This window comes from Mus caroli, unplaced genomic scaffold (genome assembly GCF_978045245.1).
Source record: "Mus caroli unplaced genomic scaffold, Mus_caroli_1 scaffold_15, whole genome shotgun sequence".
NCBI lineage: Eukaryota > Metazoa > Chordata > Mammalia > Rodentia > Muridae > Mus > Mus caroli.
The window spans coordinates 29,779,205-29,801,419 of record NW_028227270.1 but is presented as its reverse complement, the minus strand read 5'-3'; the positions used below and the strand labels follow the sequence as shown (position 1 = coordinate 29,801,419).

General features: G+C 39.0%; 1 protein-coding gene across 12 annotated transcripts in view; it reads left to right on the top strand.

Moving 5' to 3' along the window:
- Positions 1-22,215, top strand: part of Ssbp2 (single stranded DNA binding protein 2) — a 236,712-nt gene that overhangs the window by 77,447 nt on the left and 137,050 nt on the right. For 10 of the 12 annotated variants that reach the window (XM_029468161.2, XM_029468160.2, XM_021180034.2 and 7 more), the window contains one exon: positions 4,611-4,672. In XM_029468161.2, coding sequence (XP_029324021.1) covers positions 4,611-4,672 — 62 coding nt within the window. Of the gene's footprint in view, positions 1-4,610; positions 4,673-5,175; positions 5,239-22,215 lie in introns of all 12 variants that reach the window. The other 2 variants (XM_085830914.1, XM_029468162.2) reach the window with 1 other exon arrangement.

The following is a 22,215-nucleotide window of genomic DNA, read 5'->3' as shown; positions in this document are numbered from 1 at the left end:
CCTAATTAAGAAATATTCCTTAGTGTCTATGAACCAAAGAATATAATAAGTGACTTATTGTCAGATACAAAGAGACACAAATACACAATTTTTTTTTTTTTCTGAGACAGGGTTTCTCTGTATAGCCCTGGCTGTCCTGGAATTCACTCTGTAGACCAGGCTGGCCTTGAACTAAGAAATCTGCTTGTCTCTGCCTCCCAAGTGCTGGGATTAAAGGTGTGAGCCACCACTGCCCGGCCACAATATCTTTTATGTTACTTAGAAGAACTCACATTAAAATTTGTCTTCATTTATATGATATATGATATATTTGTACTTATTTTTCACATTTAGTTTTCCTAACTTCACTGATTTCTCAAGCTTTTAACTTTCTTAAAAATGCTGTTTTTTTTTTTAATTTTGTTCACTTTCTGATATTTCATTAGTTCTTTACTTTAAAATTTCCAAATCATAGGCTGGGCAGTGGTGGTGCTTGCCTTTAATCCCAGCACTTGGGAGGCAGAGGCAGAGAGACAGACAGAGAGACAGAGAGAGGCAGGTGGATTTCTGAGTTCAAGGCCAGCCCAGTCTACAAAGTGAGTTCTAGGACAGCTACGGCTACACAGAGAAACCCTGTCTCAAAAAAAACAAAAACAAACAAACAAAAATCCAAATCATTTCTATCTTATGTACTTAGGAATTCTATGTAAATAGAGTGAGCCAAACAAAAGCTTGCTCGCATCTCCCTTGCACATCACAGTGAACTGTGGTTAGAGCCTCCATCCAAGGCCCTGGAGCTTCACTTAGGCTTTTGGTTTTCACTTATGCCATTATGAAAAAGAAAAATGACAGACACTGAGCTTAGCACCCTCTGGCATGACTTGTGCACCCACCTATGTGTACTGGATCCTTCTGCATCACCTAATATTAGCCTTTCTCTGCCTTCTTACAAGGTGTTAAACTATACTAACCCTTACCAGGGTTCCATTCTAGGTCACATTGGAGGGCGAAGATGCGTCTCTTTTCTTTCTGAATTTGGGTGACTTCCTCTAATATTATACAGTCTTATTTTGTATCCCAACTGTATTTGTATGTTGATAGATGTTTAAGTTTGTTATATTTCCTTGCTACACTAAATAGAGCAGCAACAAACATGGATGTGCAAATATTTCTGTAGAAGGAAATAAGAGTTCTCCAGGAATACTCCCAGGAGTGGAATAACTGGGTCCTATGGCAGTTCTAGTTTTAACTTTTTGAGGAACCTCCAAACTGATAGCTAATGGCTGTATTATTTTGTATCCGAACTAGCACTAGCTAAGGACTTCTTTCTCCCCATATCTTCACCAATATTTGTTGTCAGATTTCTTGATGATAGCATTTTGACTGGGGTGAGATAGTATCTTGAAGTGGTTTTAATTTGTACTTTCTTGATGACTATAGATTCTGAACACTTTAAACATAGTTATTGGGTACTTCCGTTTCTTTCTTTAAAAACTGTATGTTCATTTCATTTATCCATTTGTTGACTATCAATTTTAGTTTCTTGGTATTTAATTTCTCTTCTTCTGACACCTCCTCCTCCTCCTCCTTTTTGTAAAGTAAGGATGTTAGCTACATCTGAAGTGTAGCTGGTGAAGATTTCCCCCATTGTATTATGGCCTATTTGGTCTAGTAGTTTCTTTTTAATTACATATTGTTCCACTTGTCAATATTTGGGGCTCACTCTTCTACTGATAAAATCCTATTCAGAAAGTTCTTGCCTATCTCAAAGGCTTCAAGAGTATTCACCATGCTTTCTTCTAGAATTTTCGACATTTTAGGCTTTGAGTGTTGACATTTTGTTTAATCAGATCCCTGCTTACTCATCTAGCCTGTCTCTCAGTCATTTTCTTGCCCTACCAATATACAAGAATCCTTTGGGATATGTTATAGTGTTTCTTCTATATTGGTTTGTTATCACCAAAACAAAGAGATTTTTCCCCCAAAGCCAGATTCTACTTTTCATAATCATAACAATTATAAATACTTCCCATCAAAGTTCCAAGAAACCTGACTTTATTCTCCAGTGCTCTGCCAGACAATACCCTGTGTATTATCCATGTGAGTGAGGTACAGCTGAGATCAGCTAGTAATCCAGCACCCTACAGTAAGGTCTATATTTGGAACATAGAGCAAAGAGAGTACTTGACCAGGAAGCTGAGCATCTGCCAAGGACCACCGGGAAAGAGGATGTATGCTCAGCCTCTTTCTCCCAGGCCAGCATACCATGATGACAGCTTTACACCGGGGCTTTAGATTACTAGTCAGGGCTCAGCGCAGTGTCCAGGTCTACTACTCTCTCTTCCTTCAGCTCTGAAAAGAGCAACCTTCCATTTCTCCCATTCTTCATCATTACAGCTTTACCTACAACAGAAGGATCACAAGCATCTGTTTAGAATTCTGCCTTTTCAGAGATTTGGAAATGTCATGGTTTCCTTTTCACTGCTGGCAGGAATCGCAGGTTTTTGCTGCAGTCCATTGATTCGGCAGTGGAGGGCTGATGAGTGGTTAGGTGTGCTTGATAAAGTCTGAGACTCCTCCTCAGCAGAGGACTCTCTAAGGATATGTGCCTCTGTCTGATCAAGCTTGCAGTTACCAAGGTGGTTCTAGAAGCTGCCTTTTAAATGAGCCAGGGAACCTATAAAGTTTTCTACAGTAATCTCTACATGTGTACTGAGTGGCCACCTCTTCCTGGGCATTACAGAGAGTGGGAAGATGCAGAGTGGGACATGGCTTCCAGTGATCTATACTTAGGAAAATAGCAAATTCTTAACCCCCAAGTTCCCCTGGGCAGGCTTCCCTAACCTCTGCAGATTGGGGTTAAAGGTCACTCTTCAAACGTCCCATATTATAATTTGCATTTATCTCCAAGGGCAAGCTCTGCTGTGATCACCTGTTGACTGGTCTCCCCATCAGCAGGCTCTCCTCAGGGACCGGGTTCTGTTTTAGCCCTCTTTGTTACATCTAACTGTTTTGTCTTTCTTGGTTGTATGTATGATAACCATGAAGGTATGCTACAATGTTCTGATTAGTAAGCTAAATTTTGTTTAGTATAAACCTAAACACCTAAGTGTTTCTGTGTGACATATCATTCCCCCCCGCCCTTTTTTTTGGTATAGGTGACAGTGAGACTGAAGTAATTTTTTGTGAGAATGTTCTTCAGGGTCGAAGCAAATGGTTCAGCAACTAACAGTTATACTCTTTTCGTATTCCCAAATTCAAGTGGTGTCCTGATCAGCTTCATCTTCTCAAACCTTTTGTAGGTAGATGATTACTAGCTTATGTTATAGATGAGAAAACAGAGGCAAACAAGAGCCTTAATTTTTTCTTCGTTCACACAGCAAGGTTGTAAAACCACTAAACTTTAATGCCTGTGCTTCATTCTGTTTAAAAGAAATTCAATTCAAATATTCTTTCATAAAGTGCTGTGATGTGGTGGTATCAGTCAGGATTCAGACACGCTAATTAAAATCACACTAAATACAACAACAGAAAGAATATAATCTAGGCAAGTAACTAAACTGCTTGTTTAAAAAAGCATAGAAAGAACAGTGAAGTGATGTAGTTTTATAAAATCATTCATCTCCATAACCAATCATTAGAGCTGAAAGATCAAACTAAAGAGGTTCTGGTTATGAAACTATGGATAGGAGATTTTGCTAGCTGAATTTTTGACTACTAAGGGTAGGGGAGACATAGATGGAGGAGGGAGGGAGGGAGGGAGGCAGAGAGAAAGAGAGAAAGAGAGAGAGAGAGAGAGAGAGAGAGAGAGAGAGAGAGAGAGAGAGAGAGAGGAGAGAGAGAGAACCAGAGCCACTGAGCATCCCTGTCTCAGTCACTTCAGGAGCTCAGGAACTGGACTACAGCTCTTGAAGGCAAGGTGTTGCTCAGTTATGTTTGTGCATCTCAGGGGCCAAGAAGCAGCCTGTCTACTTATGCTAGAAACAGATGGAGTAGAATGAGCTGCTGTCTTCACTCTGCTGCGGGAGGAGCAGCCCTGATGACAATGGTGTTAGCAGCTCTTTCCCTCCTTCCTACTTTTATTGTCCTCTTAGAACTCTGTGTTTATAAGAACTTAACAGGGAGGCAGTTAATGAGTGACTAAGGTAGGAAACGCATTCTTTGTGTGTGTGTGTGCGTGCATGTGCGTGTGTCCGTGCACTTACATGTGTGGGGGAATGCATGTGCCATGATATGCATGTAGAAACAGAAGGACAACTATGTGGGGTTCCCTTCTACTTGCTTTATGTAGGTCCCTAGATTTGAACTCCGGTCAGCAGGCTTGCACAGTGAAGATAAATGCCTTTACTGGCTTAGCCATTGTCAGCTTCTTTAAGATGGCCTTGGAGCACCAAGACATGACAGTTTATTACTGGAGTGGCAGGAAGCAAATTTAAGGAAGTTATGGTGGCATCTTCTCCTACACCAATCATTTTCTTAATCACATTGTAAAAGGAGTACTTGGGAAACCAAGAAGATGAACTGAAATCTATGGTTAGCACTTAAAGGAGAAAAGCACTGCTTGGTAAATAATATGTGTGGGGCAAAGCACCACATGGAAAGCATTTCATATGTTTTTTTATTTATTTTAGATAAGATGGGAAAAAAACATCACATTGGGGGAGCCGCCCGGATTCTTACATTCTTGGTGGTGGTAAGTATCCTTTATTTCATTTTTACGTGATACTGCATTTCAGTAAGCTCTTCATGATCCCTACTCTTGCTTGGTTTTTCATTTTCTACAGTTGTGAACTAAAATGTAGTGTTTGAAAACAAAACCAAAACCTCAAGACCAATATTCCTGCATTTCCTTAAAGATACTACTGTTGAATCAGAATGGACTTGGAGCTAGTGTGTGGGTTTTAGCTGTGCTCATTACGTTCATTTGGAGAGTTGCTATACGAGATACTATAGGTTGAATGGGGTATACAGTGAAGTGTATTTCCTTAGGGCTGCAGAGCATAGGCATTCTGAGATCACAGTGCTGTTAGATCAGTCTTGTAATGAGGGCTCTTCTGATGGCTTGTAGGCAGCATATCCTTGCATGGTGGTGGGAGAGAGGGAACGCAGGGAATCAGTGTTTATTCTTACAAGGGAATTAATCCCATCGTGACGGCTCTACCCTCATGATGTCAGCTAAATGTAATTATTTTCCAGAGACTTCACTTCAAAGTGCCAACACACAGGGAGTCAGGACTTCAGCGTCTAAATGTGGAGAAGGTACACTTCATTCCATAGCAGTCTCCTTTTTTGTCTTGCTGCGGCAGATGAGGATGGCACTTTTTCTTGGCTCTGAACTTCTGACTAGCTATAAGATTGCTTTCTGTAAAGAGGCCTGAGGGTTGCGGTGAGACTAAGTTGGTAATAGGCAGTCATGTGTATTGGCGTGCTAGCCACCCAGTTTCTTCTTTGAACTTCACTTTTCTTGGGAGCATTGAGGGTAGGAGACAATGATCTGAATGGCATATTCAACATTAGACTAGTCATATCTTAAAATAACAACAGCAAATGGTACATATGGTGAGCACTTTCAAGACTGAGAGGCTGAGGGCGGCAAAGGGTAGATCTAGTGAGCCATTCAAGAGTCTCAGCTGTGATGAGTGTAAAGGGCGACACCTGGTCAAGTGTGCCGATTGGCTGGGAGAGTGTGAGTTGTTCTGATGCTCACAGAGAGGAGAGGAAGAAAAACAGAGCTTGGTACCACAGGGGTAGGTAGAATTGGAGGTCAAAGAAGAGTGTATAATTGCACACAGACTGGAACATGTAACAAAGAGGAGTCTGTCTCTGTTACTGTAATATGGGAGGAGGTGCAGGGGTGCTTGTAGGTTTGGTGATAAGAAATTCAGTTATTCTCTGCCAAGTATGATATGAGAAGTTGTGACGAGGGTGCTCAGTGTAGTGATTGTGTTAGTGCATGGTTTAGGTGGGAAATCACCTTAAGTATTTATATATAACCAATGGGGCTGAGGAAGAGGGAAGGGAGGGAGACCTGAGGGACATGTGACATGTGTGTTTGTGTGTGTGTGTGTGTGTGTGTGAGAGAGAGAGAGAGAGAGAGAGAGAGAGAGAGAGAGAGAGAGAGAGAGGGGTTGAGATTAGAAACACAGAAAAACCTTGCTAGATACTGTTTAAAGCCCAGATAATACTGATGTATATAAAGTCACTGTGACACAGTATATACAGATATACTTTTTTGCAGCAGCAATTGGTAGGACCGATCTTTGGTTAAGCTAGGCTAGCTGGTTCTTTCTGTGTCTCTGTCTCTGTCTCTGTCTCTGTCTCTCTTCCTTGCACCCTCCCTCTGTCTCCATCTCTATCAGAAGCATCATCTGTTGCCTTGGCCACTCATTTTCAACATCATCTTTAAAGGAAGGAAACAAAGGGCCAGGCATGTAGTTTCCTTGTACATTATTTAATCATCATCTTTTTAACCTCTCCCACATAGGCATGACTTACTGAAGTTCTGTGGCACTGGAACCACACTTGGTCAGTTGTGGTTGTGGGTTTCCCCTGTTTGTCTCATACATAGCAGGGACAGGTGCAAGCCTTTGTTTGAACATTGTTCCTGTAATTGGACCAACCGTCCATTCCACTACAGTTGCGCAAGGTCATTGTGCTGTTTTCTGGGTTTAAGGCTGGTCTCTCGTATAGTGTTAAAAAAAAAACAAAACAAAACTGTAATTTGATAAGTGATGGATTTAAGGTATTTAGATCTAGACTGTCCTTTTTCTTTCTAGTAAGGGGATTGAGCTTGGGGTCCAGTGCATGCTGGGGAGTCTTCAGCCCTAACTTCACAGTTACCTCCTAGGTGCCGTGAAGTCTTCTCTCTATTGGCATCTTTCTGGATGTGCTGATGCTTATGAATATAAAGTACTGTAAACATTACCATAGATGTTCATATTGGATACGTGGATTAAAAGAGTGAGGATGTTTAGTTTTTCTCTATGTTTATGTTTTTATGCCTACTTCATTTTTGCTACTTCTTCAATAAGTTAACCTATATCTGCAGCATGGTGATCAATAATAATGTCCTTCATCCTTTGTCCCTTTTTGTGCTAGACTTTAGTTTTTTATATCAGCTATCAGAAGGAATAGCTTTTAAACCAGCCATTCTCTCTCCTTTCTGTGACTCAGAGATTCAGAAGGATACCTGGACTTTGAACTTTGAAGTAACTTAATTTGGAGATATCAAAATTAATGTTAATAATTAGCATGTAAATATTTTAAACTTTAAAGTTTGTTGAATTTAACATACAGCATATGCAATATTTAAAAATATTTTCTTGGGTTTTTCCCCATAAAACTATGAATGCGTTCTTTTCAGCATTTGCTTTGTGTATGTGAATCATGGATGATTCACAGTTTTGAAGTGAAGGGCTCTTCTGAGAACTACCAAAAAGGTATGACCCTACCCTTCCAAAGCAATGCATGATTAATAAGTATTCCTGACCATTGTCCAGGGTGAAACTTTTACTGAGGGCTGAATTCAATCCAACAGATACATGGCTGTCTTGTCTTAAGAGTTTAGAACTGGGCCTTGTAGTCTGTGGTCTGATGAAGGAAGTTGGCCTGTGTTAGTGGTTCCCTTTGTCTCTACTCAGGGCCCTGCTGGTATTATTGGAACCGGCTATGACCAATAAGTCATAAAATATAATTTTATGACTTCCTGTCACTTTTCAAATGGATTTGAAGTTGGAATTGTTTTTTTGTTTAAGCCTGCTTACTAAATACAAATGCAACTATATCACCATCCAGAAAATTGGTGGGCTAGATAAGCAAGTCAAACATAGTATAACAGAAGTATGTTTGTTACAATAAAAATATAAATATATATTTATAATACAAATATAAATGCAGGAGCCGTATTCATAAATGTTGGAAGAATAAGGAAAGGCATTGCAGAGGAAGTAAATCAAAGCTGAACTGAAAGGCAGTTGAGGGAAAGTATCAAGGGCAAGTGATAGTTCCTGTAGAGTCACAAGAGGGGCTTGACTGTAACCGGTAGTTTGAACCAGTTGATCTGAGGTTGTAGCACTAGGAAAGGGCATCGTCTCAGCTAGGACAAAGGCAGGGGCCGGATCAGGAGTTACAGAGTCTGGAGCGTTGCGGTCTGCCAGCCTCACATGTTAAACAAAGGGTATTCCATGACTAGTCCTGTGCTTTCCCACTAGTTCCCGACTTAACATAAAACACAACCTAAGAGTGAAAAGTCAAAGAAAAGAATGGGAGAGGTGGGATGTGTGGAAGACGGACAGACAGATGCATGCGTGCGCGCGCACACACACACACACACACACACACACACACACACACACACACACACACACACACACACGAGAGAGGACAGCCAACAGCCTTGGGGAGGACAGGGCTTGTGCTGTTGAGGGAAGCAGATGGTTTGTAAGCGTCAGTCTTACCTCTGCCCTGAGTGCAGCAGACGCTTGTCTGTCACTGGTGGACTCTGGTGGAACACGCAGTTCCCATTTGCTGCTGTCCTCTAGACGGCATGTATTATTAGGAATTTACTTCCTGTTTATGCTTGTATACAAATGTTCCTACTTTTTTCCATTAATTTTAAAAATCAAAATTCCAAGAAACTTCTTTCCTCTGAGGTAAATATCTTTTTAAACCTGTGTAAATATCTTTTTAAATCTTACCATTTGATGGCTTAATTAAAAAGCCCTATGCATTTTAGTTTATAACATAGAAATATAAACTGTCATTTAAAATAATCTTAGGTCTATACATTTGTATTCTAAACTATGTAACTGATAAGATTATCATACGCGTAGTTCCTTTTACCTGGCAGCTGGAAATAAAATCTTTTAAAAAAAATTTTTATTTAGTATTATTATATGTAAGTACACTGTAGCTGTCCTCAGACACACCAGAAGAGGGCGTCAGATCTCATTATGGATGGTTCTAAGCCACCATGTAGTTGCTGGGATTTGAACTCAGGACCTTTGGAAGAGCAGTCAGTGCTTAGCCATCTCTCGAGCCCCTGGAAATCAAATCTTACAGTATGCTAGCACTGATGAGTTTTGAATCTTATGAGATAGAGCTAAAGTTAACTGGATGCAGGATGATGACAGAACTCTTGAGCTGGCCTGTGAGACAAGAGTGTTAGTAATGACTGGCTGGCCCTTACAACTGTTGGTATGCCTTCCTGAATAGTCAGTGAACACACTGCAGCTCAGTCAGGGCAGTACTTGGGACAGAGAGAAGGGTGCAGTCATTGTGCAAATGGAATTAACTTGCCAGAGTTGATACATAGCGGAAAAGCAGATTTTCGTCTTAGAGAAAAGGCAAGAATGTGTGAAAGAATAAAAACGTGCTGGAGACAAAAGCAAAGGAAAACAACGTCCCTCTCGACCCCTTGAAAGCACAGAATGAGTCTTTTGTGAAAAATGAAGAATTGAAAGGACAAGGAAGACAAATTTTATTTATTTAATATAAAACTTTCCTGATTGGGCTAGCTGTGAGAAACCTTGTTAGGATTTTTTTTTTTTTGGGGGGGGTGTTGAGACAGGGTTTCTTTGTGTAGCCCTGACTGTCCTGGAACTCACTTTGTAGACCAGGCTGGCCTCGAACTCAGAAATTCGCATTTTTTCATCCGCCTGCCTCTGACTCCCAAGTGCTGGGATTAAAGGCATTTGCCACCACTGCCCAGCTTTAGGATAATTTTTAAAAAGTGTTTTAAATGTCTTAAAAGTACTTTGCATATATCCATCATTTGAATCCTCATAAGCCCCATAAAATAGATATAATATTCTCCATTTTTATCAGAAGGGAAGCATCTTGATTTGTAATCAGATCATTTCAATAAGGGCTAAGATTTATTTTTAGTAATACTTATTATTTTTATGTGTATATGACTGTGGATGTGGACCATGAGTGCAGGTGCCGCTGTTTGGGGCCCTCTGGAGCTTCCAGAGCAGCAGTTGTCATCTGCCTGATATGGATGCCTACACCCAAACTTGGGTCCTCTGCAAAAGCAGTATGAGTTCTTAATGGCAAAGCCAGCTCTTCAGCCCCAGGGGTAATAATTCTGCTTTTTTTTTTTTTTTTTTGTTAATTGAAAATTTTTTCATACAACATGCTCTTTTAAAATTTTTTTTTAAATTGGTTCACTGTGTACCCCAATCCCACTCATCTCCTCCTTCATAGAATCCATCCTCCACCCTTGCTACCTCCAATTCAGCAGAGAAAAGAAATCTCACTGTGGAGGCTGTAGTGTGTCACAGTGTGTCTCACACTATACCCTTTTGGCCATACTTCTTTGCTTGCAAATGCTCATTGCAATGACTTTTTGGTATGGAAAGAGACCTCTGGCTTCTGCTACTCTACTGATCTTGGAATTTCACTGGATCTCCTCTTTGATATCCTGCTGTTGCCCTGTGTTATAGAGATCCTGTGGCTTTGGATCTGTAAGGCTGGTCCCCTTTATCCACTGCAGCAGTTCATTGATGGGGTGGGTGTTGGGATGGGTCAATGCAAAGTCTTTAAGGAATTTATTCATATAGTCTTCTAAGGTCCTTGCACATATTTGTAACTGCTGTTTTCAAGTTCCTGTCCTGTGCTAAGAGTGGCTTTGTATTTCCCAAGGATACTGTTGTAAGGCACTGGTGGGAGCATATTGCCTTGGCTTTTCATGGACTGTTTTTACAATGGTGTCTAGGCAGTAATGATTGAAATAATTCTAGGTGTTGCTCTCTGATCTTGTATATGTTCCTTTCCTTGGTTTCTGTTTTCTTAGGAAAGTGTGGTGGCTGTAACTTCCCTGGTACAGAGTGTGTTTACAGGTCAGTGAGTGTCATAGGGGAATAGAGCTGGGCTGATAGAATAGGCTTAGAAGGGCTGGGAAATAGCTAAGGGGATCCTCTTCATACCATGAGGCAGGGTCCCTAGGGAGTTGAGGTTGTGTTGGGAGCAAGGGGTTACTGCAGTGGGACAAAGCCTATATATATATGGAGTGATAGGGATTTAAGTGTTGTGTCTCTACCACGTTTTGGAGTCTCTAGTAAATGAAATTGAGGTTTGTAGAGGAGCCCCTGCAAGCTATAGGGATGCTGGTGTTAACAGGATTGATAGGAATGGAAGATAGGAAAGAGTGTAATCAGCGTCCCAGCCTGGAGTGGGACCTGGGGTCCTATATAGAAAGGTATCTGCTGCAAACACAAAGAGATGGGATGGGCTACAAGGGAGAATGGAGAGGGTCAGCAGAAGGGAGCAAAGCTTGTTCACACCAAAGGCCAGCTGGCTCCCCAGGGAACACAGTGGGGTTAGCACTCATTAGAGCTGATTCACTGTCTTAGTGGTCTTTACGACTTGAGCTACATTTCTGTATAGTCTGTCAAGAGGGGCAGTTTGCATACTGAATGTATAAGAAAGGACTCAGGAATATTTTCTCTTGAGTTTTATCTGCATTAAGGCATCCATGGACCACAGGCAACTACAGAGAAGGTGAGGATGTAGTTATCATAGGAACAAAATTAGAGTAAGGAATAGAGGAAGGATAATTACTCATGGTGTCTTCCCACCATTCTTATTATAATGGATGCTGCTCACACAGCTGGATCTGTAAAGGCCTGTCCTTAATCAGAATTAGGAGACTTGAAACTTGAACTCTCATTGCTGAACTTACATAGAAGCAAAGTAATATAATAATTAAAAAGTTTAAGCCCAAGTCTCTCACCTTTATGGTCTAAGGAAAATTATGTAATTTGTCTTAAGTAATAATTAGGATCAAATGCAGGGCTGTGGTGTTTGAGTTCAATGGATGCTAACTTACAATACTTTAAAATATGAATTTATTGCTGGGCTTGGTGGTACATGCCTTTAATCCCAGCACTCGGGAGGCAGAGGCAGGCGGATTTCTGAGTTCGAGGACAGCCAGGGCTATACAGAGAAACCCTGTCTCAAAAAAAAAAAATGAATTTATCATATGGTAAAAATGCATGTGTGAAAGTCATAAGGTGAGGAGTTCAGCATGCCTATTTGGGTAAAGTACCCTTGGTCTTGTGTAAATAGTTTTGTTCAACAGAGAGTGAGTAAGCAAGCTTTGTGGTTCGGCAGTAAATGCCAGGGACAATCAGATTTCAAGATGAAAGAGTAGAGTGACTTTGGCTTACAGTTTTGTAGGTTTTAGTCTGTCACTTACTGGCTTATTTTCTTTGGACCAAAGACAGCTCCTCATGCGTGGAACACATGATGGAGCAAGTACTTGGCCTAATGGTTTGGACACAGAAGAAGGAGAAAAAGGAAGGATCTGGTATCTCACTTTCTGCTTCAAGGATAGCAGAAGATACCCTTACTTGGCCCCTTCACGTTGTCCCCACATTCCTGCTTCCTACAAAACAGTGCCAAGCTGAGTAAACTTTTAGCACATGTGACATTCCATGTCCACACTTTTGTAGGGATTATATATACACCTAACATTCATTTATATATATTTGCGTCACTCAAAGAGAAATGACTTACCTAGCTATTCATACTTGAACCTTTAACATGGCTTTTTTTTCCCTCAAAATAGTTTTTCCTCTAGGGATTTTTTCTTTTTTATCTTTTAACTTTCCAAATATATGTTTTTAGAAAGTCCATTATCTACATACTGTAATTGAGGTTCTATCTTCTCTTTATTAACTTTATAGATTCTTGGTAACCATCTTGTTTTCTCTGTTGCCTTCCCATAAAAGCTAGCTCACTCACACTTGAATCATATTTTTAGGGATAGAAGTGAAAATTATTCTGGTAAGAACCATAAATTTGGACATTAGCTTCGTTTTTCCTTCATTTATACTGGGTAGATTCTAATACTAAGTCTAATAATGGATACCCAAATATTTTATCACTGGTAATTTTGCTTCTGTTTGTATATAACATTTTTCTTCATTTATAGAACTCACATTTCCCACTTTTTCTCAGTGATAAACACAGTGTGTAAATCTAAAGCATTAACTGCCATGATGAGTTCACTGTACATCAAAGATAACACTTGGCTTTCAACATCCCTTAGTCTGTAGCACCTCAGTTTACGTTGTCTTTCTGTATAGAAGTCTAGAGCTCCTGGGTCACAATGACCAGGAGGACCACATTGAGTGGTCATCAAACAGCTTACAATAAATCCCCTTCAGGAAGGACAAACTAAGTATCTCAGTGAATCTTCCTCTGAGGAATAAGCTCACCGTCACTATATGAGGCCATGGGGTATTTATGAATTTTAATGATTTATTAAATACCATTTTTACATTTTAGGAGAGTTAGTAGTTGAGTGATTTTTTTCAGATCAACTCATCACTGCTTTAAGATTCAGTCACCTATGTGCAATGGATGTGTCTTTTGTTCCAATTGGCAGTATGTGGTATATATAATCTAGATAAGATTTTAAAAACTACTAGACCAAAAAAATAGTTAAAAATTTGTTTTTTCAACTCATGAAGGATTTAATACACAGTGTCTGGCTGTAATGTCCTTACTTTCTAAATTATAAGACTAGAAAAGTCAAGAAGTTTGGCTACTATTCCTAAGTCAAGCATGTGTCAGTGCCAAAAATGGTAAAACGGTGTCCTTTGGTTTTCTTGGTGCTTTATGGTTGTTTTGTAGTCACTTGTTCCCAAACATCAGGTTGACAGAGTGCTATACGGGCCATATTACTGACACGATTGAGCCTTATAAAAAAGATGAAGTTTTGAAATATCTCTACCACCTGTATTCATTAGAGCTCAACAAACAGTTATAAAGTAGATGATGCCTTTTAAAAACATGCATAGTCTAGTGCTGAACTTTTCCCCTATTGGGTTTTTAATTTTACTTTTTAAGATTTTGTTATATCTTAGGTTATTATAGACTTATCTTTGAGATTCACATTCTAAAATAAATGAATGCAGTTTCTAAAATAAAATATTCTATTTTATGAGTTTTCTTTGATATATTTTCTTCCATTAATTTTTTTTGGCCTCTCTTGGCTGGATAATCTTTACTCCACACAGTAGACACTGTGAATGCAAGTATCCTAGCTTGCTTCCCCATTGCTGACCAAAAACAGCAGCTCGGAGAGGAAAGGGCTTATTTGCCATACTCTGTAGGTTACAATCAGTCCATACCAGAAGGATGAGGGCATGCTCTCAGCAGAAACTGAGACCATGGAGGAGCATGGGCTTGCTCCCTTTGATTTGCACAGTTACCTTCTTATTCAACTCAGTAAGCATGGAAAGAATTTATACATATATGAGGTGCTACAAGATGGCTTAGAACAAGGCTAGCTATAGTTAAAGAAAATATGTGGGGCAGACAAATGTTTTTAGGTGATGCATTTTTTAACCTTTAGTAGAAAAGACCATAGTTCTCTAAAGTAACATCTATGACCTTATTTTTATATTTTAATTTGTTATCCGCAAACCTGATCTTTTAAACTTTTGATTGCCCATTAAATTTGTTATCAACAAAACAGAAGTAAAACAGTGTTACTGACATCTGTGCCCTGGAGCTAACTAACCCTGTGGCACTGCCCTCTGTACCCAAATCCAGCCCTGAGAGAGCTGGTCTCCCAGGAGTACAGACACACCTAAGATCACAGACTCACAGGGTCACAGGAGGGACAGGTTCCAGTCAGAGACAGCAAAACCAACTAACACCAGAGATAACCAGATGGCAAGAGGAAAGCACAAGAACCTAAGCAACAGAAACCAAGGCTACTTGACATCATCAGAACCCAGTTCTCCCACCATAGCAAGTCCTGGATACTCCAACACATAGAAAAAGCAAGATTCAGATTTAAAGTCACATCTCATGATGATGATAGAGAACTTTAAGAAGGACATAAATAACTCCCTTAAAGAAATAGAGAACACAGGTGAACAGCTAGAAGCCCTTAAAGACAAAACACAAAAAAATCCCTTAAAGAATTACAGGAAAACACAACCAAAGAGGTGAAAAAAATTGAACAAAGCCATCCAGGATCTAAAAAGTGAAATAGAAACAGTAAAGAAATCACAAAGGGAGAAAATCCTGGAGATAGAAAACCTAGGAAAGAGACCAGGAGTCATAGGTGAAAGCATCACCAACAGAATACAAGAGATGGAAGAGAGAATCTCAGGTACACAAGATACCTTAGAAAACATGGACACAACAATCAAAAAAAAAGTGCAAAATGCAAAAAGCTCCTAACCCAAAACATCCAGGAAATCCAGGACACAATGAGAAGACCAAACAATAGGATAATAGGTATAGAAGAGAGTGAAGATTCCCAACTTAAAGGGCTAGTAAATATCTTCAACAAAATTATAAAAGAAAACTAACTTCCCTATCCTAAACAAAGAGATTCCCATGAATATACAAGAAGCCTACAGAACTCCAAATAGACTTGACCAGAAAAGTAATTCTTTCCATCACACAATAGTCAAAACACCAAATGCTCTAAACAAACAAAAAATATTAACAGCAGTAAGGGAAAAAGGTCAAGTAACATATAAAGGGAGACCTATCAGAATTACACCAGAGACTCTAAAAGCCAGAAGATCCTGGGCAGATGTCATACAGACCCTAAGAGAACACAAATGCCAGCCCAGACTACTATACCCAGCAAAACTCTCAATTACCATAGATGGAGAAAACAAGATATTCCATGACAAAACCAAATTTACACAATATCTTTCCAAAAATCCTGCCCTTCAAAGGATAATAAATGGAAAACTCGAAGGGAAACTACATCCTAGAAAAAGCAAGAAACTAATCTTCTTTTAACAAACCCAAAAGAAGATGTCACACACACAGAATTCCACCTCTAACCACAAAAATGACAGGAAGTAACAATCACTTTTCCTTAATATCTCTAAACATCAATGGACTCAATTCGCCAATAGGAAGACATAGACTAGAAAACTGGATATGTAAACAGGACCCAGCATTTTGGTGCATACAGGAAATGTACCTTAGTAACAAAGACAGACACACCTTAGAGTAAAAGACTGGAAAAAATATCTTCCAGGCCAATGGTCCCAAGAAGCAAGCTGGAGTAGCCATTCTAATATTGCATAAAATTGACTTTCAACCAAAAGTTACCAAAAAAGATACGGAAAGACACTTCATACTGGTCAAAGGAAAAAAAAATCTACCAAGATGAACTTGTGAGCATCAGATACAAAGGTTCTCACATTCATAAACATTTGTTAAGCTCAAAGCACACAATGCACCACACACAATAATAGTAGGAGACTTCAGCACTCCACTCTCACCTGTGGACAGATCATGGAAACAGAAACTTAACAGAAACACCACAGTGAAACTAACAGAAGTTTTGCACCAAATAGATATAACAGATCTACAGAACATTTCATACTAAAACAAAAGAATATACCTTCGTCTCAGCTCCTCATGGTTCCTTCTCCAAAATTCACCATATAACCTCAACATATACAACAAGATTTAAGTATCCCATGCATCTTATTAGCCTAAGGCTGGTCTTCAGTAACAACAGAAACAACAGAAGCCTACATACACATGGATGCTGAACCATGCTCTACTTGGTCAAGGAAGAAATAACGAAATTAAAGGCTTTTTAGAATTTAATGAAAATGAAAACATATCATACCAAAACTTATGGGACACAATGAAAGCAAAGATAAGAGGAAAACTCATAGCTCTAATTTCCTCCAAAAAGAAACTGGAGAGAGCTTACACTAGCAGCTTGATAGCACACCTGAAAGCTCTAGAACAAAAAGAAGCAAATACACCCAAGAGGAGTAGATGGCAGGAAATAATCAAACTCAGGGCTGAAATCAACCAAATAGAAACAAAAAGAGCTATAGAAAGAATCAACAAAACCAGGAGCTGGTTCTTTGAGAAAATCAACAAGACAGATAAACCCTTAGCCTGACTAACCAGAGGGCACAGAGACAGTATCCAAATTAACAAAATCAGAAATGAAAAGGGAGATATAACAACAGAAACAGAGGAAATCCAAAAAAATAATCTGATCCTACTACAAAAGTCTATACTGAACAAAACTGGAAAATCTGGATGAAATTGACAATTTCCTAGACAGATACTAGGTGCCAAAGTTAAATTAGGATCAGATAAACCATCTGCACAGTCCCATAACCCCTAAAGAAACAGGAGCAATTAAAAGTCTCCTATCAAAAAAAGAGCCCAGGACAAGATGGTTTTAATGCAGAGTTCTATCAGACCTTCAAAGAAGACCTAATAGCAATACCCTTCAAACTATTCCACAAAACAGGAACTGAAGGAACACTACCCCATTCCTTCTCTGAAGCCACAATTACTCTCATACCTAAAACACACAAAGACCCAACAAAAAGGAGAACTTCAGACCAATTTCCCTTATGAACATCGATATAAAATGCTCAATAAAATTCTTGCAAGATGAATCCAAGAACACTTCAAAATGATCATCCATCAAGTAGGCTTCATCCCAAGGATGCAGGGATGTGTCAATATTTGTAAATCCATCAATGTAATCCACTATATAAACAAACTCATAAAAAAAACCCACATGATCATCTCATATGCTGAGAAAACATTTGACAAAACACCCATTCATGATAAAAGTCTTGGAAAGGTCAGGAATTCAAGGCGCATACTTAAACACAGTAAAAGCAATCTACAGCAAACCAGTAACCAACATTAAACTAAATGGAGAGAAACTTGAAGCAATCCTACTAAAATCAGGGACTAGACAAGGCTGCCCTCTCTCCATACCTATTCAATATAGTACTCGGAGTACTAGCCAGAGCAATTAGACAACAAAAGGAGATCAAGGGGATACAAATTGGAAACAAAGAAGTCAAAATATCACTAACTTCAGATGATATGATATTATACTTATGTGACCCCCAAAATTTCCACCAGAGAACTCCTAAACCTGATAAACAACTTCAGCAAAGTGGCTGGATATAAAATGAACTGAAATAAATCAGTAGTTTTCCTCTATTCAAACGATAAGCAGGCTGAGATAGAAATTAGAGAAATGACACCCTTCACAATAGTTACACAATAGCTATTTATAATATAAAATATCTTGGTTTGACTCTAACCAAGTTAGTAAAAGATCTGTTATGACAAGAACTTCCAGTCTCTGAAGAAAGAAATTGAAGAAGACCTCAGAGAATGGAAAGATCTCCCATGCTTGTGGATTGGTAAGATCAATATAGTAAATATGGCTATCTTGCCGAAAGCAATCTACAGATTCAATGCAATCCTGATTAAAATTCCAACTCAATTCTTCATAGAGTTATAGAAATTCTCAAATTCATTTGGAATAACAAAAAACCCAGGATAGTGAAAACTATTCTCAAAAATGAAAGAACTTCTGGTGGAATCAGCATCCCTCACCTCAAGCTGTATTACAGAGCAATCGTGATAATAACTGCATGGTATTGGTACAGTGACAGGCAGGTAGATCAATGGAATAGAATTTAAGACCCAGAAATGAACCCATACACCTATGGTCACTTGATCTTTGACAAAGGAGCTAAAACCATCCAGTGGAAAAAAGACAGCATTTTCAACAGATGGTGTTGGTTCAACTGGTGGTCAGCATGTAGAAGAATGCAAATTAATCCATTCTTATGTCCTTGTACAAAGCTCAAGTACATGTGGATCAATGACCTCCACATAAAAATAATGAAACTAATAGAAGAGAAAGTGGAGAAGAGCCCACATATGGGCACAGGGAAAAATTTCCTGAACGGAACACCAATGGCTTATGCTTAAAATCAATAATCGACAAATGGAACTTGATCAAATTGCATAGCTTCTATAAGGCAGAGGACCCTATACATAGGACAAAATGGCAACCAAGAGATTGGGGAAAGATTTTTATCAGTCCTACATCTGATAGAGGGCTAATATCCAATATATACAAAGAACTCAAGACGTTAGACTCCAGAGAACCAAATAATCCTATTAAAAAATGGAGTATGGAGCCAAACAAAGAATTCTCAAGCGAGGAATATGAGTGGCCGAGAAGTACTTTAAGAAATGTTCGACATCCTTAGTCCTTAGGGAAATGCAAATGAAAACAACCCTGAGATTCCACCTCACATCAGAATGACCAAGATAAAAAACTCAGTTGACAGCAGATGCTGGTGAGGATATGGAGAAAAAGAATACTCCTTCGTTTTTGGTGGGATTGCAATCTGGTACAACCACTCTGGAAATTTGCCTGGCAGTTCCTCAGAAAATTGGACATAGTACTACTAGCAGTACTACTCCTGGGCATATATCCAAACGATGGTTCAGCATATTACAAGGACACATGCCCCACTATGTTCATAGCAGCCTTATTTATAATAGTCAGAAGCTTGAAAATGTGGTACATTTACACAACAGAGTACTACTCAGATATTAAAAACAATGACTTCATGAAATGTGTTGGTAAATGGATGGAACTAGCAAATATCATCCTGAGTGAGGTAACCTAGTCACAAAACGAAAACATGTGGTATGCACTCACTGATAAGGCCAAAAGTTTGAAATACCCAAGATGCAATTCACAGACCATTTGAAGCTCAAGAAGAAGGAAGACCAAAGTGTGGATGCTTCAGTCCTTTTTAGAACGGGGAACAAAATACTCAGGGAGGAAGATGGTGGGAGGGACTTGGGAAGAAGAGAGGAATGACAGGATCAGGTATTGGATGAGACAGACATGGATGAAATATACAGAGGATCATGAATTTGAGCAGAGGTATGTAGCAATCGGGATAGGGAACTGAGGGTATCTACTAACAAGTCTCAGATGCCAGGAAAGCAAGAGGTTCCAGAACCTAATGGGTGAGATTAGCTGAAATTCCCAACAAAGGAAAGGGAGAACCTGTCTAGATGATATCTAGAGGCTAGGCAAGGCAATCTCTGGATGGCCTCTCCTTCAGTCTCTGCTCCACATTTTGTGTGGAGAAATTCTGCGATAAAATTTGGAGGATTGTTATGTTTAGGTATGGGCCTTGAATTCCTGATCTTTCCAAGACTTTTATCATGAAAGGGTGTTGGATTTTGTCAAATGCTTTCTCATTATCTAAGGAGATGATCCATGTGGTTTTTTTGTCTTTGAGTTTGTTTATATAGTGGATTACTTTGATGGATTTCCGTATATTAAACCATCCCTGCATCCCTGGGAAGAAGGCTACTTGTTCATGATGAATGATCGTTTTGATGTGTTCTTAGATTCAGTTTGCAAGAATTTCATTGAGTAGCTTTGCATTGATATTCATAAGGTAAATTGTTCTGAAGTTTTCTTCCTTTGTTGGGTTTTTATATGGTTTAGGTATCAGAGTAATTGTGGCTTCATAGAATAAATTGGGTAAAGTACCTTCTGTTTCTATTTTGTAAAATAGTTTGTGGAGAATTGGAATTAGGTCGTCTTTGAAGGTCTGATAGAACTCTGCACTAAACCCATCTGGTCCTGGTCTTTTTTTGGTTGGGAGACTATTAATGACCGCTTCTATTTCTTTTAAGGGATATGGGACTGTTTAGATTGTTAATCTGATCCTGATTTAACTTTGGTACCTGGTATCTGTCTAGAAAATTGTCCATTTCAACCAGGTTTTCCAGTTTGGTTGGGTATAGCCTTTTGTAGTAGGATCTGATGATGTTTTGGATTTCCTCAGGTTCTGTTGTTATGTCTCCCTTTTCATTTCTGATTTTGTTAATTTGTATACTGTCCCCCACCCTCTAGTTAGTCTGGCTAAGTGTTTATCTATCTTGTTGATTTCTTCAATGAACCAGCTCCTGGTTTGCTTGATTCTTTGTATAGTTCTTTTTGTTTCCACTTGGTTGATTTCAGCCCTGAGTTAGATTATTTCCTGCCATCTACTCCTCTTGGATGAATTTGATTACTTTTGTTCTAGAGCTTTTAGGTGTGGTGTGAAGCTGCTAGCATGTGCTCTCTCTAGTTTCTTTATGGCCGCACTCAGAGCTATGAGTTTTCCTCTTAGGACTACTTTCATTGTGTCCCATAAGTTTGGGTGTGTTTGGCTTCATTTTCATTAAATCATAAAAAGTCTTTAATTTCTTTCTTTATTTCTTCCTCGACCAAGTTATCATTGAGTAGAGTTTTGTTCAGCTTCCACATGAATGTTGGCTTTCTATTATTGATGTTGTTATTGACGATCAGCCTTAGTCCATGGTGATCTGATAGGATGCATGGGAAAATTTCAATATTTTTATATCTGTTGAGGCCTTGTTTTGTGACTGATTATATGGTCAATTTTGGAGAAGGTACCATGAGATGCTAACAAGGCATATCCTTTTGTTTTAGGATAAAATGTTCTGCAGATATCTGTTAAATCCATTTGTTTCATAACTTCTGTTAGTTTCACTGTGTCTCTGTTCAGTTTCTGTTTTCAGGATCTGTCCATTGATAAGAGTGGGTGTTAAAGTCTCCCACTATTATTGTGTGCTGTGCAATGTGTGCTTTGAGCTCTACAAAAGTTTAATGAATGTGGATGCCATTGCATTTGGAGCATAGATATTCAGAATTGAGAGTTTATCTTGGAAGATTTTACCTTTGATGAGTATGAAGCGCCCTTCCTTGTCTTTTTTGATAACTTTGGGTTGGAATTCAATTTTATTGGATATTAGAATGGCTACTCCTGCTTGTTTCTTGTGACAGTTTGTTTGGAAAATTGATTTTCCTTTTACTCTGTCTTTGTCCCTGTGATGGGTTTCCTGTATGTAGCAAAATGTTTGGTCCTGTGTATGTAGCTAGTCTCTTAGTCCATGTCTTTTTATTGGGGAATTGAGTCCATTGATATTAAGCAATATTAAGGAAAAGTAATTGTTACTTTGTGTAATTTTTGTTGTTAGAGCTGGTATTCTGTTCTGCTGGTTTGTTGAAGAATTACTTTCTTGCTTTTTCTAAGGTGTCATTTCCCTCCTCGTGTTGGAGTTTTCCCTTTATTATCCTTTGAAGGGCTGGATTCGTGGAAAGATATAGTATGAATTTGGTTTTGTCATGGAATACTTTGGTTTCTCCATCTATGGTAATTGAGAGTTTTGCTGGGTATTGTAGCCTGGGTTGGCATTTGCGTTCCTTTTTGGTCTGTTTAACATCTGTCCAGGATCTTCTGCCTTTCATAGTCTCTGCTGAGAAGACTGGTATAATTCTAATAGGTCTGCCTTTATATGTTACTTGAACTGTTCCTTACTGCTTTTAATATTCTGTTTTTAGTGTATTTGTTCTTC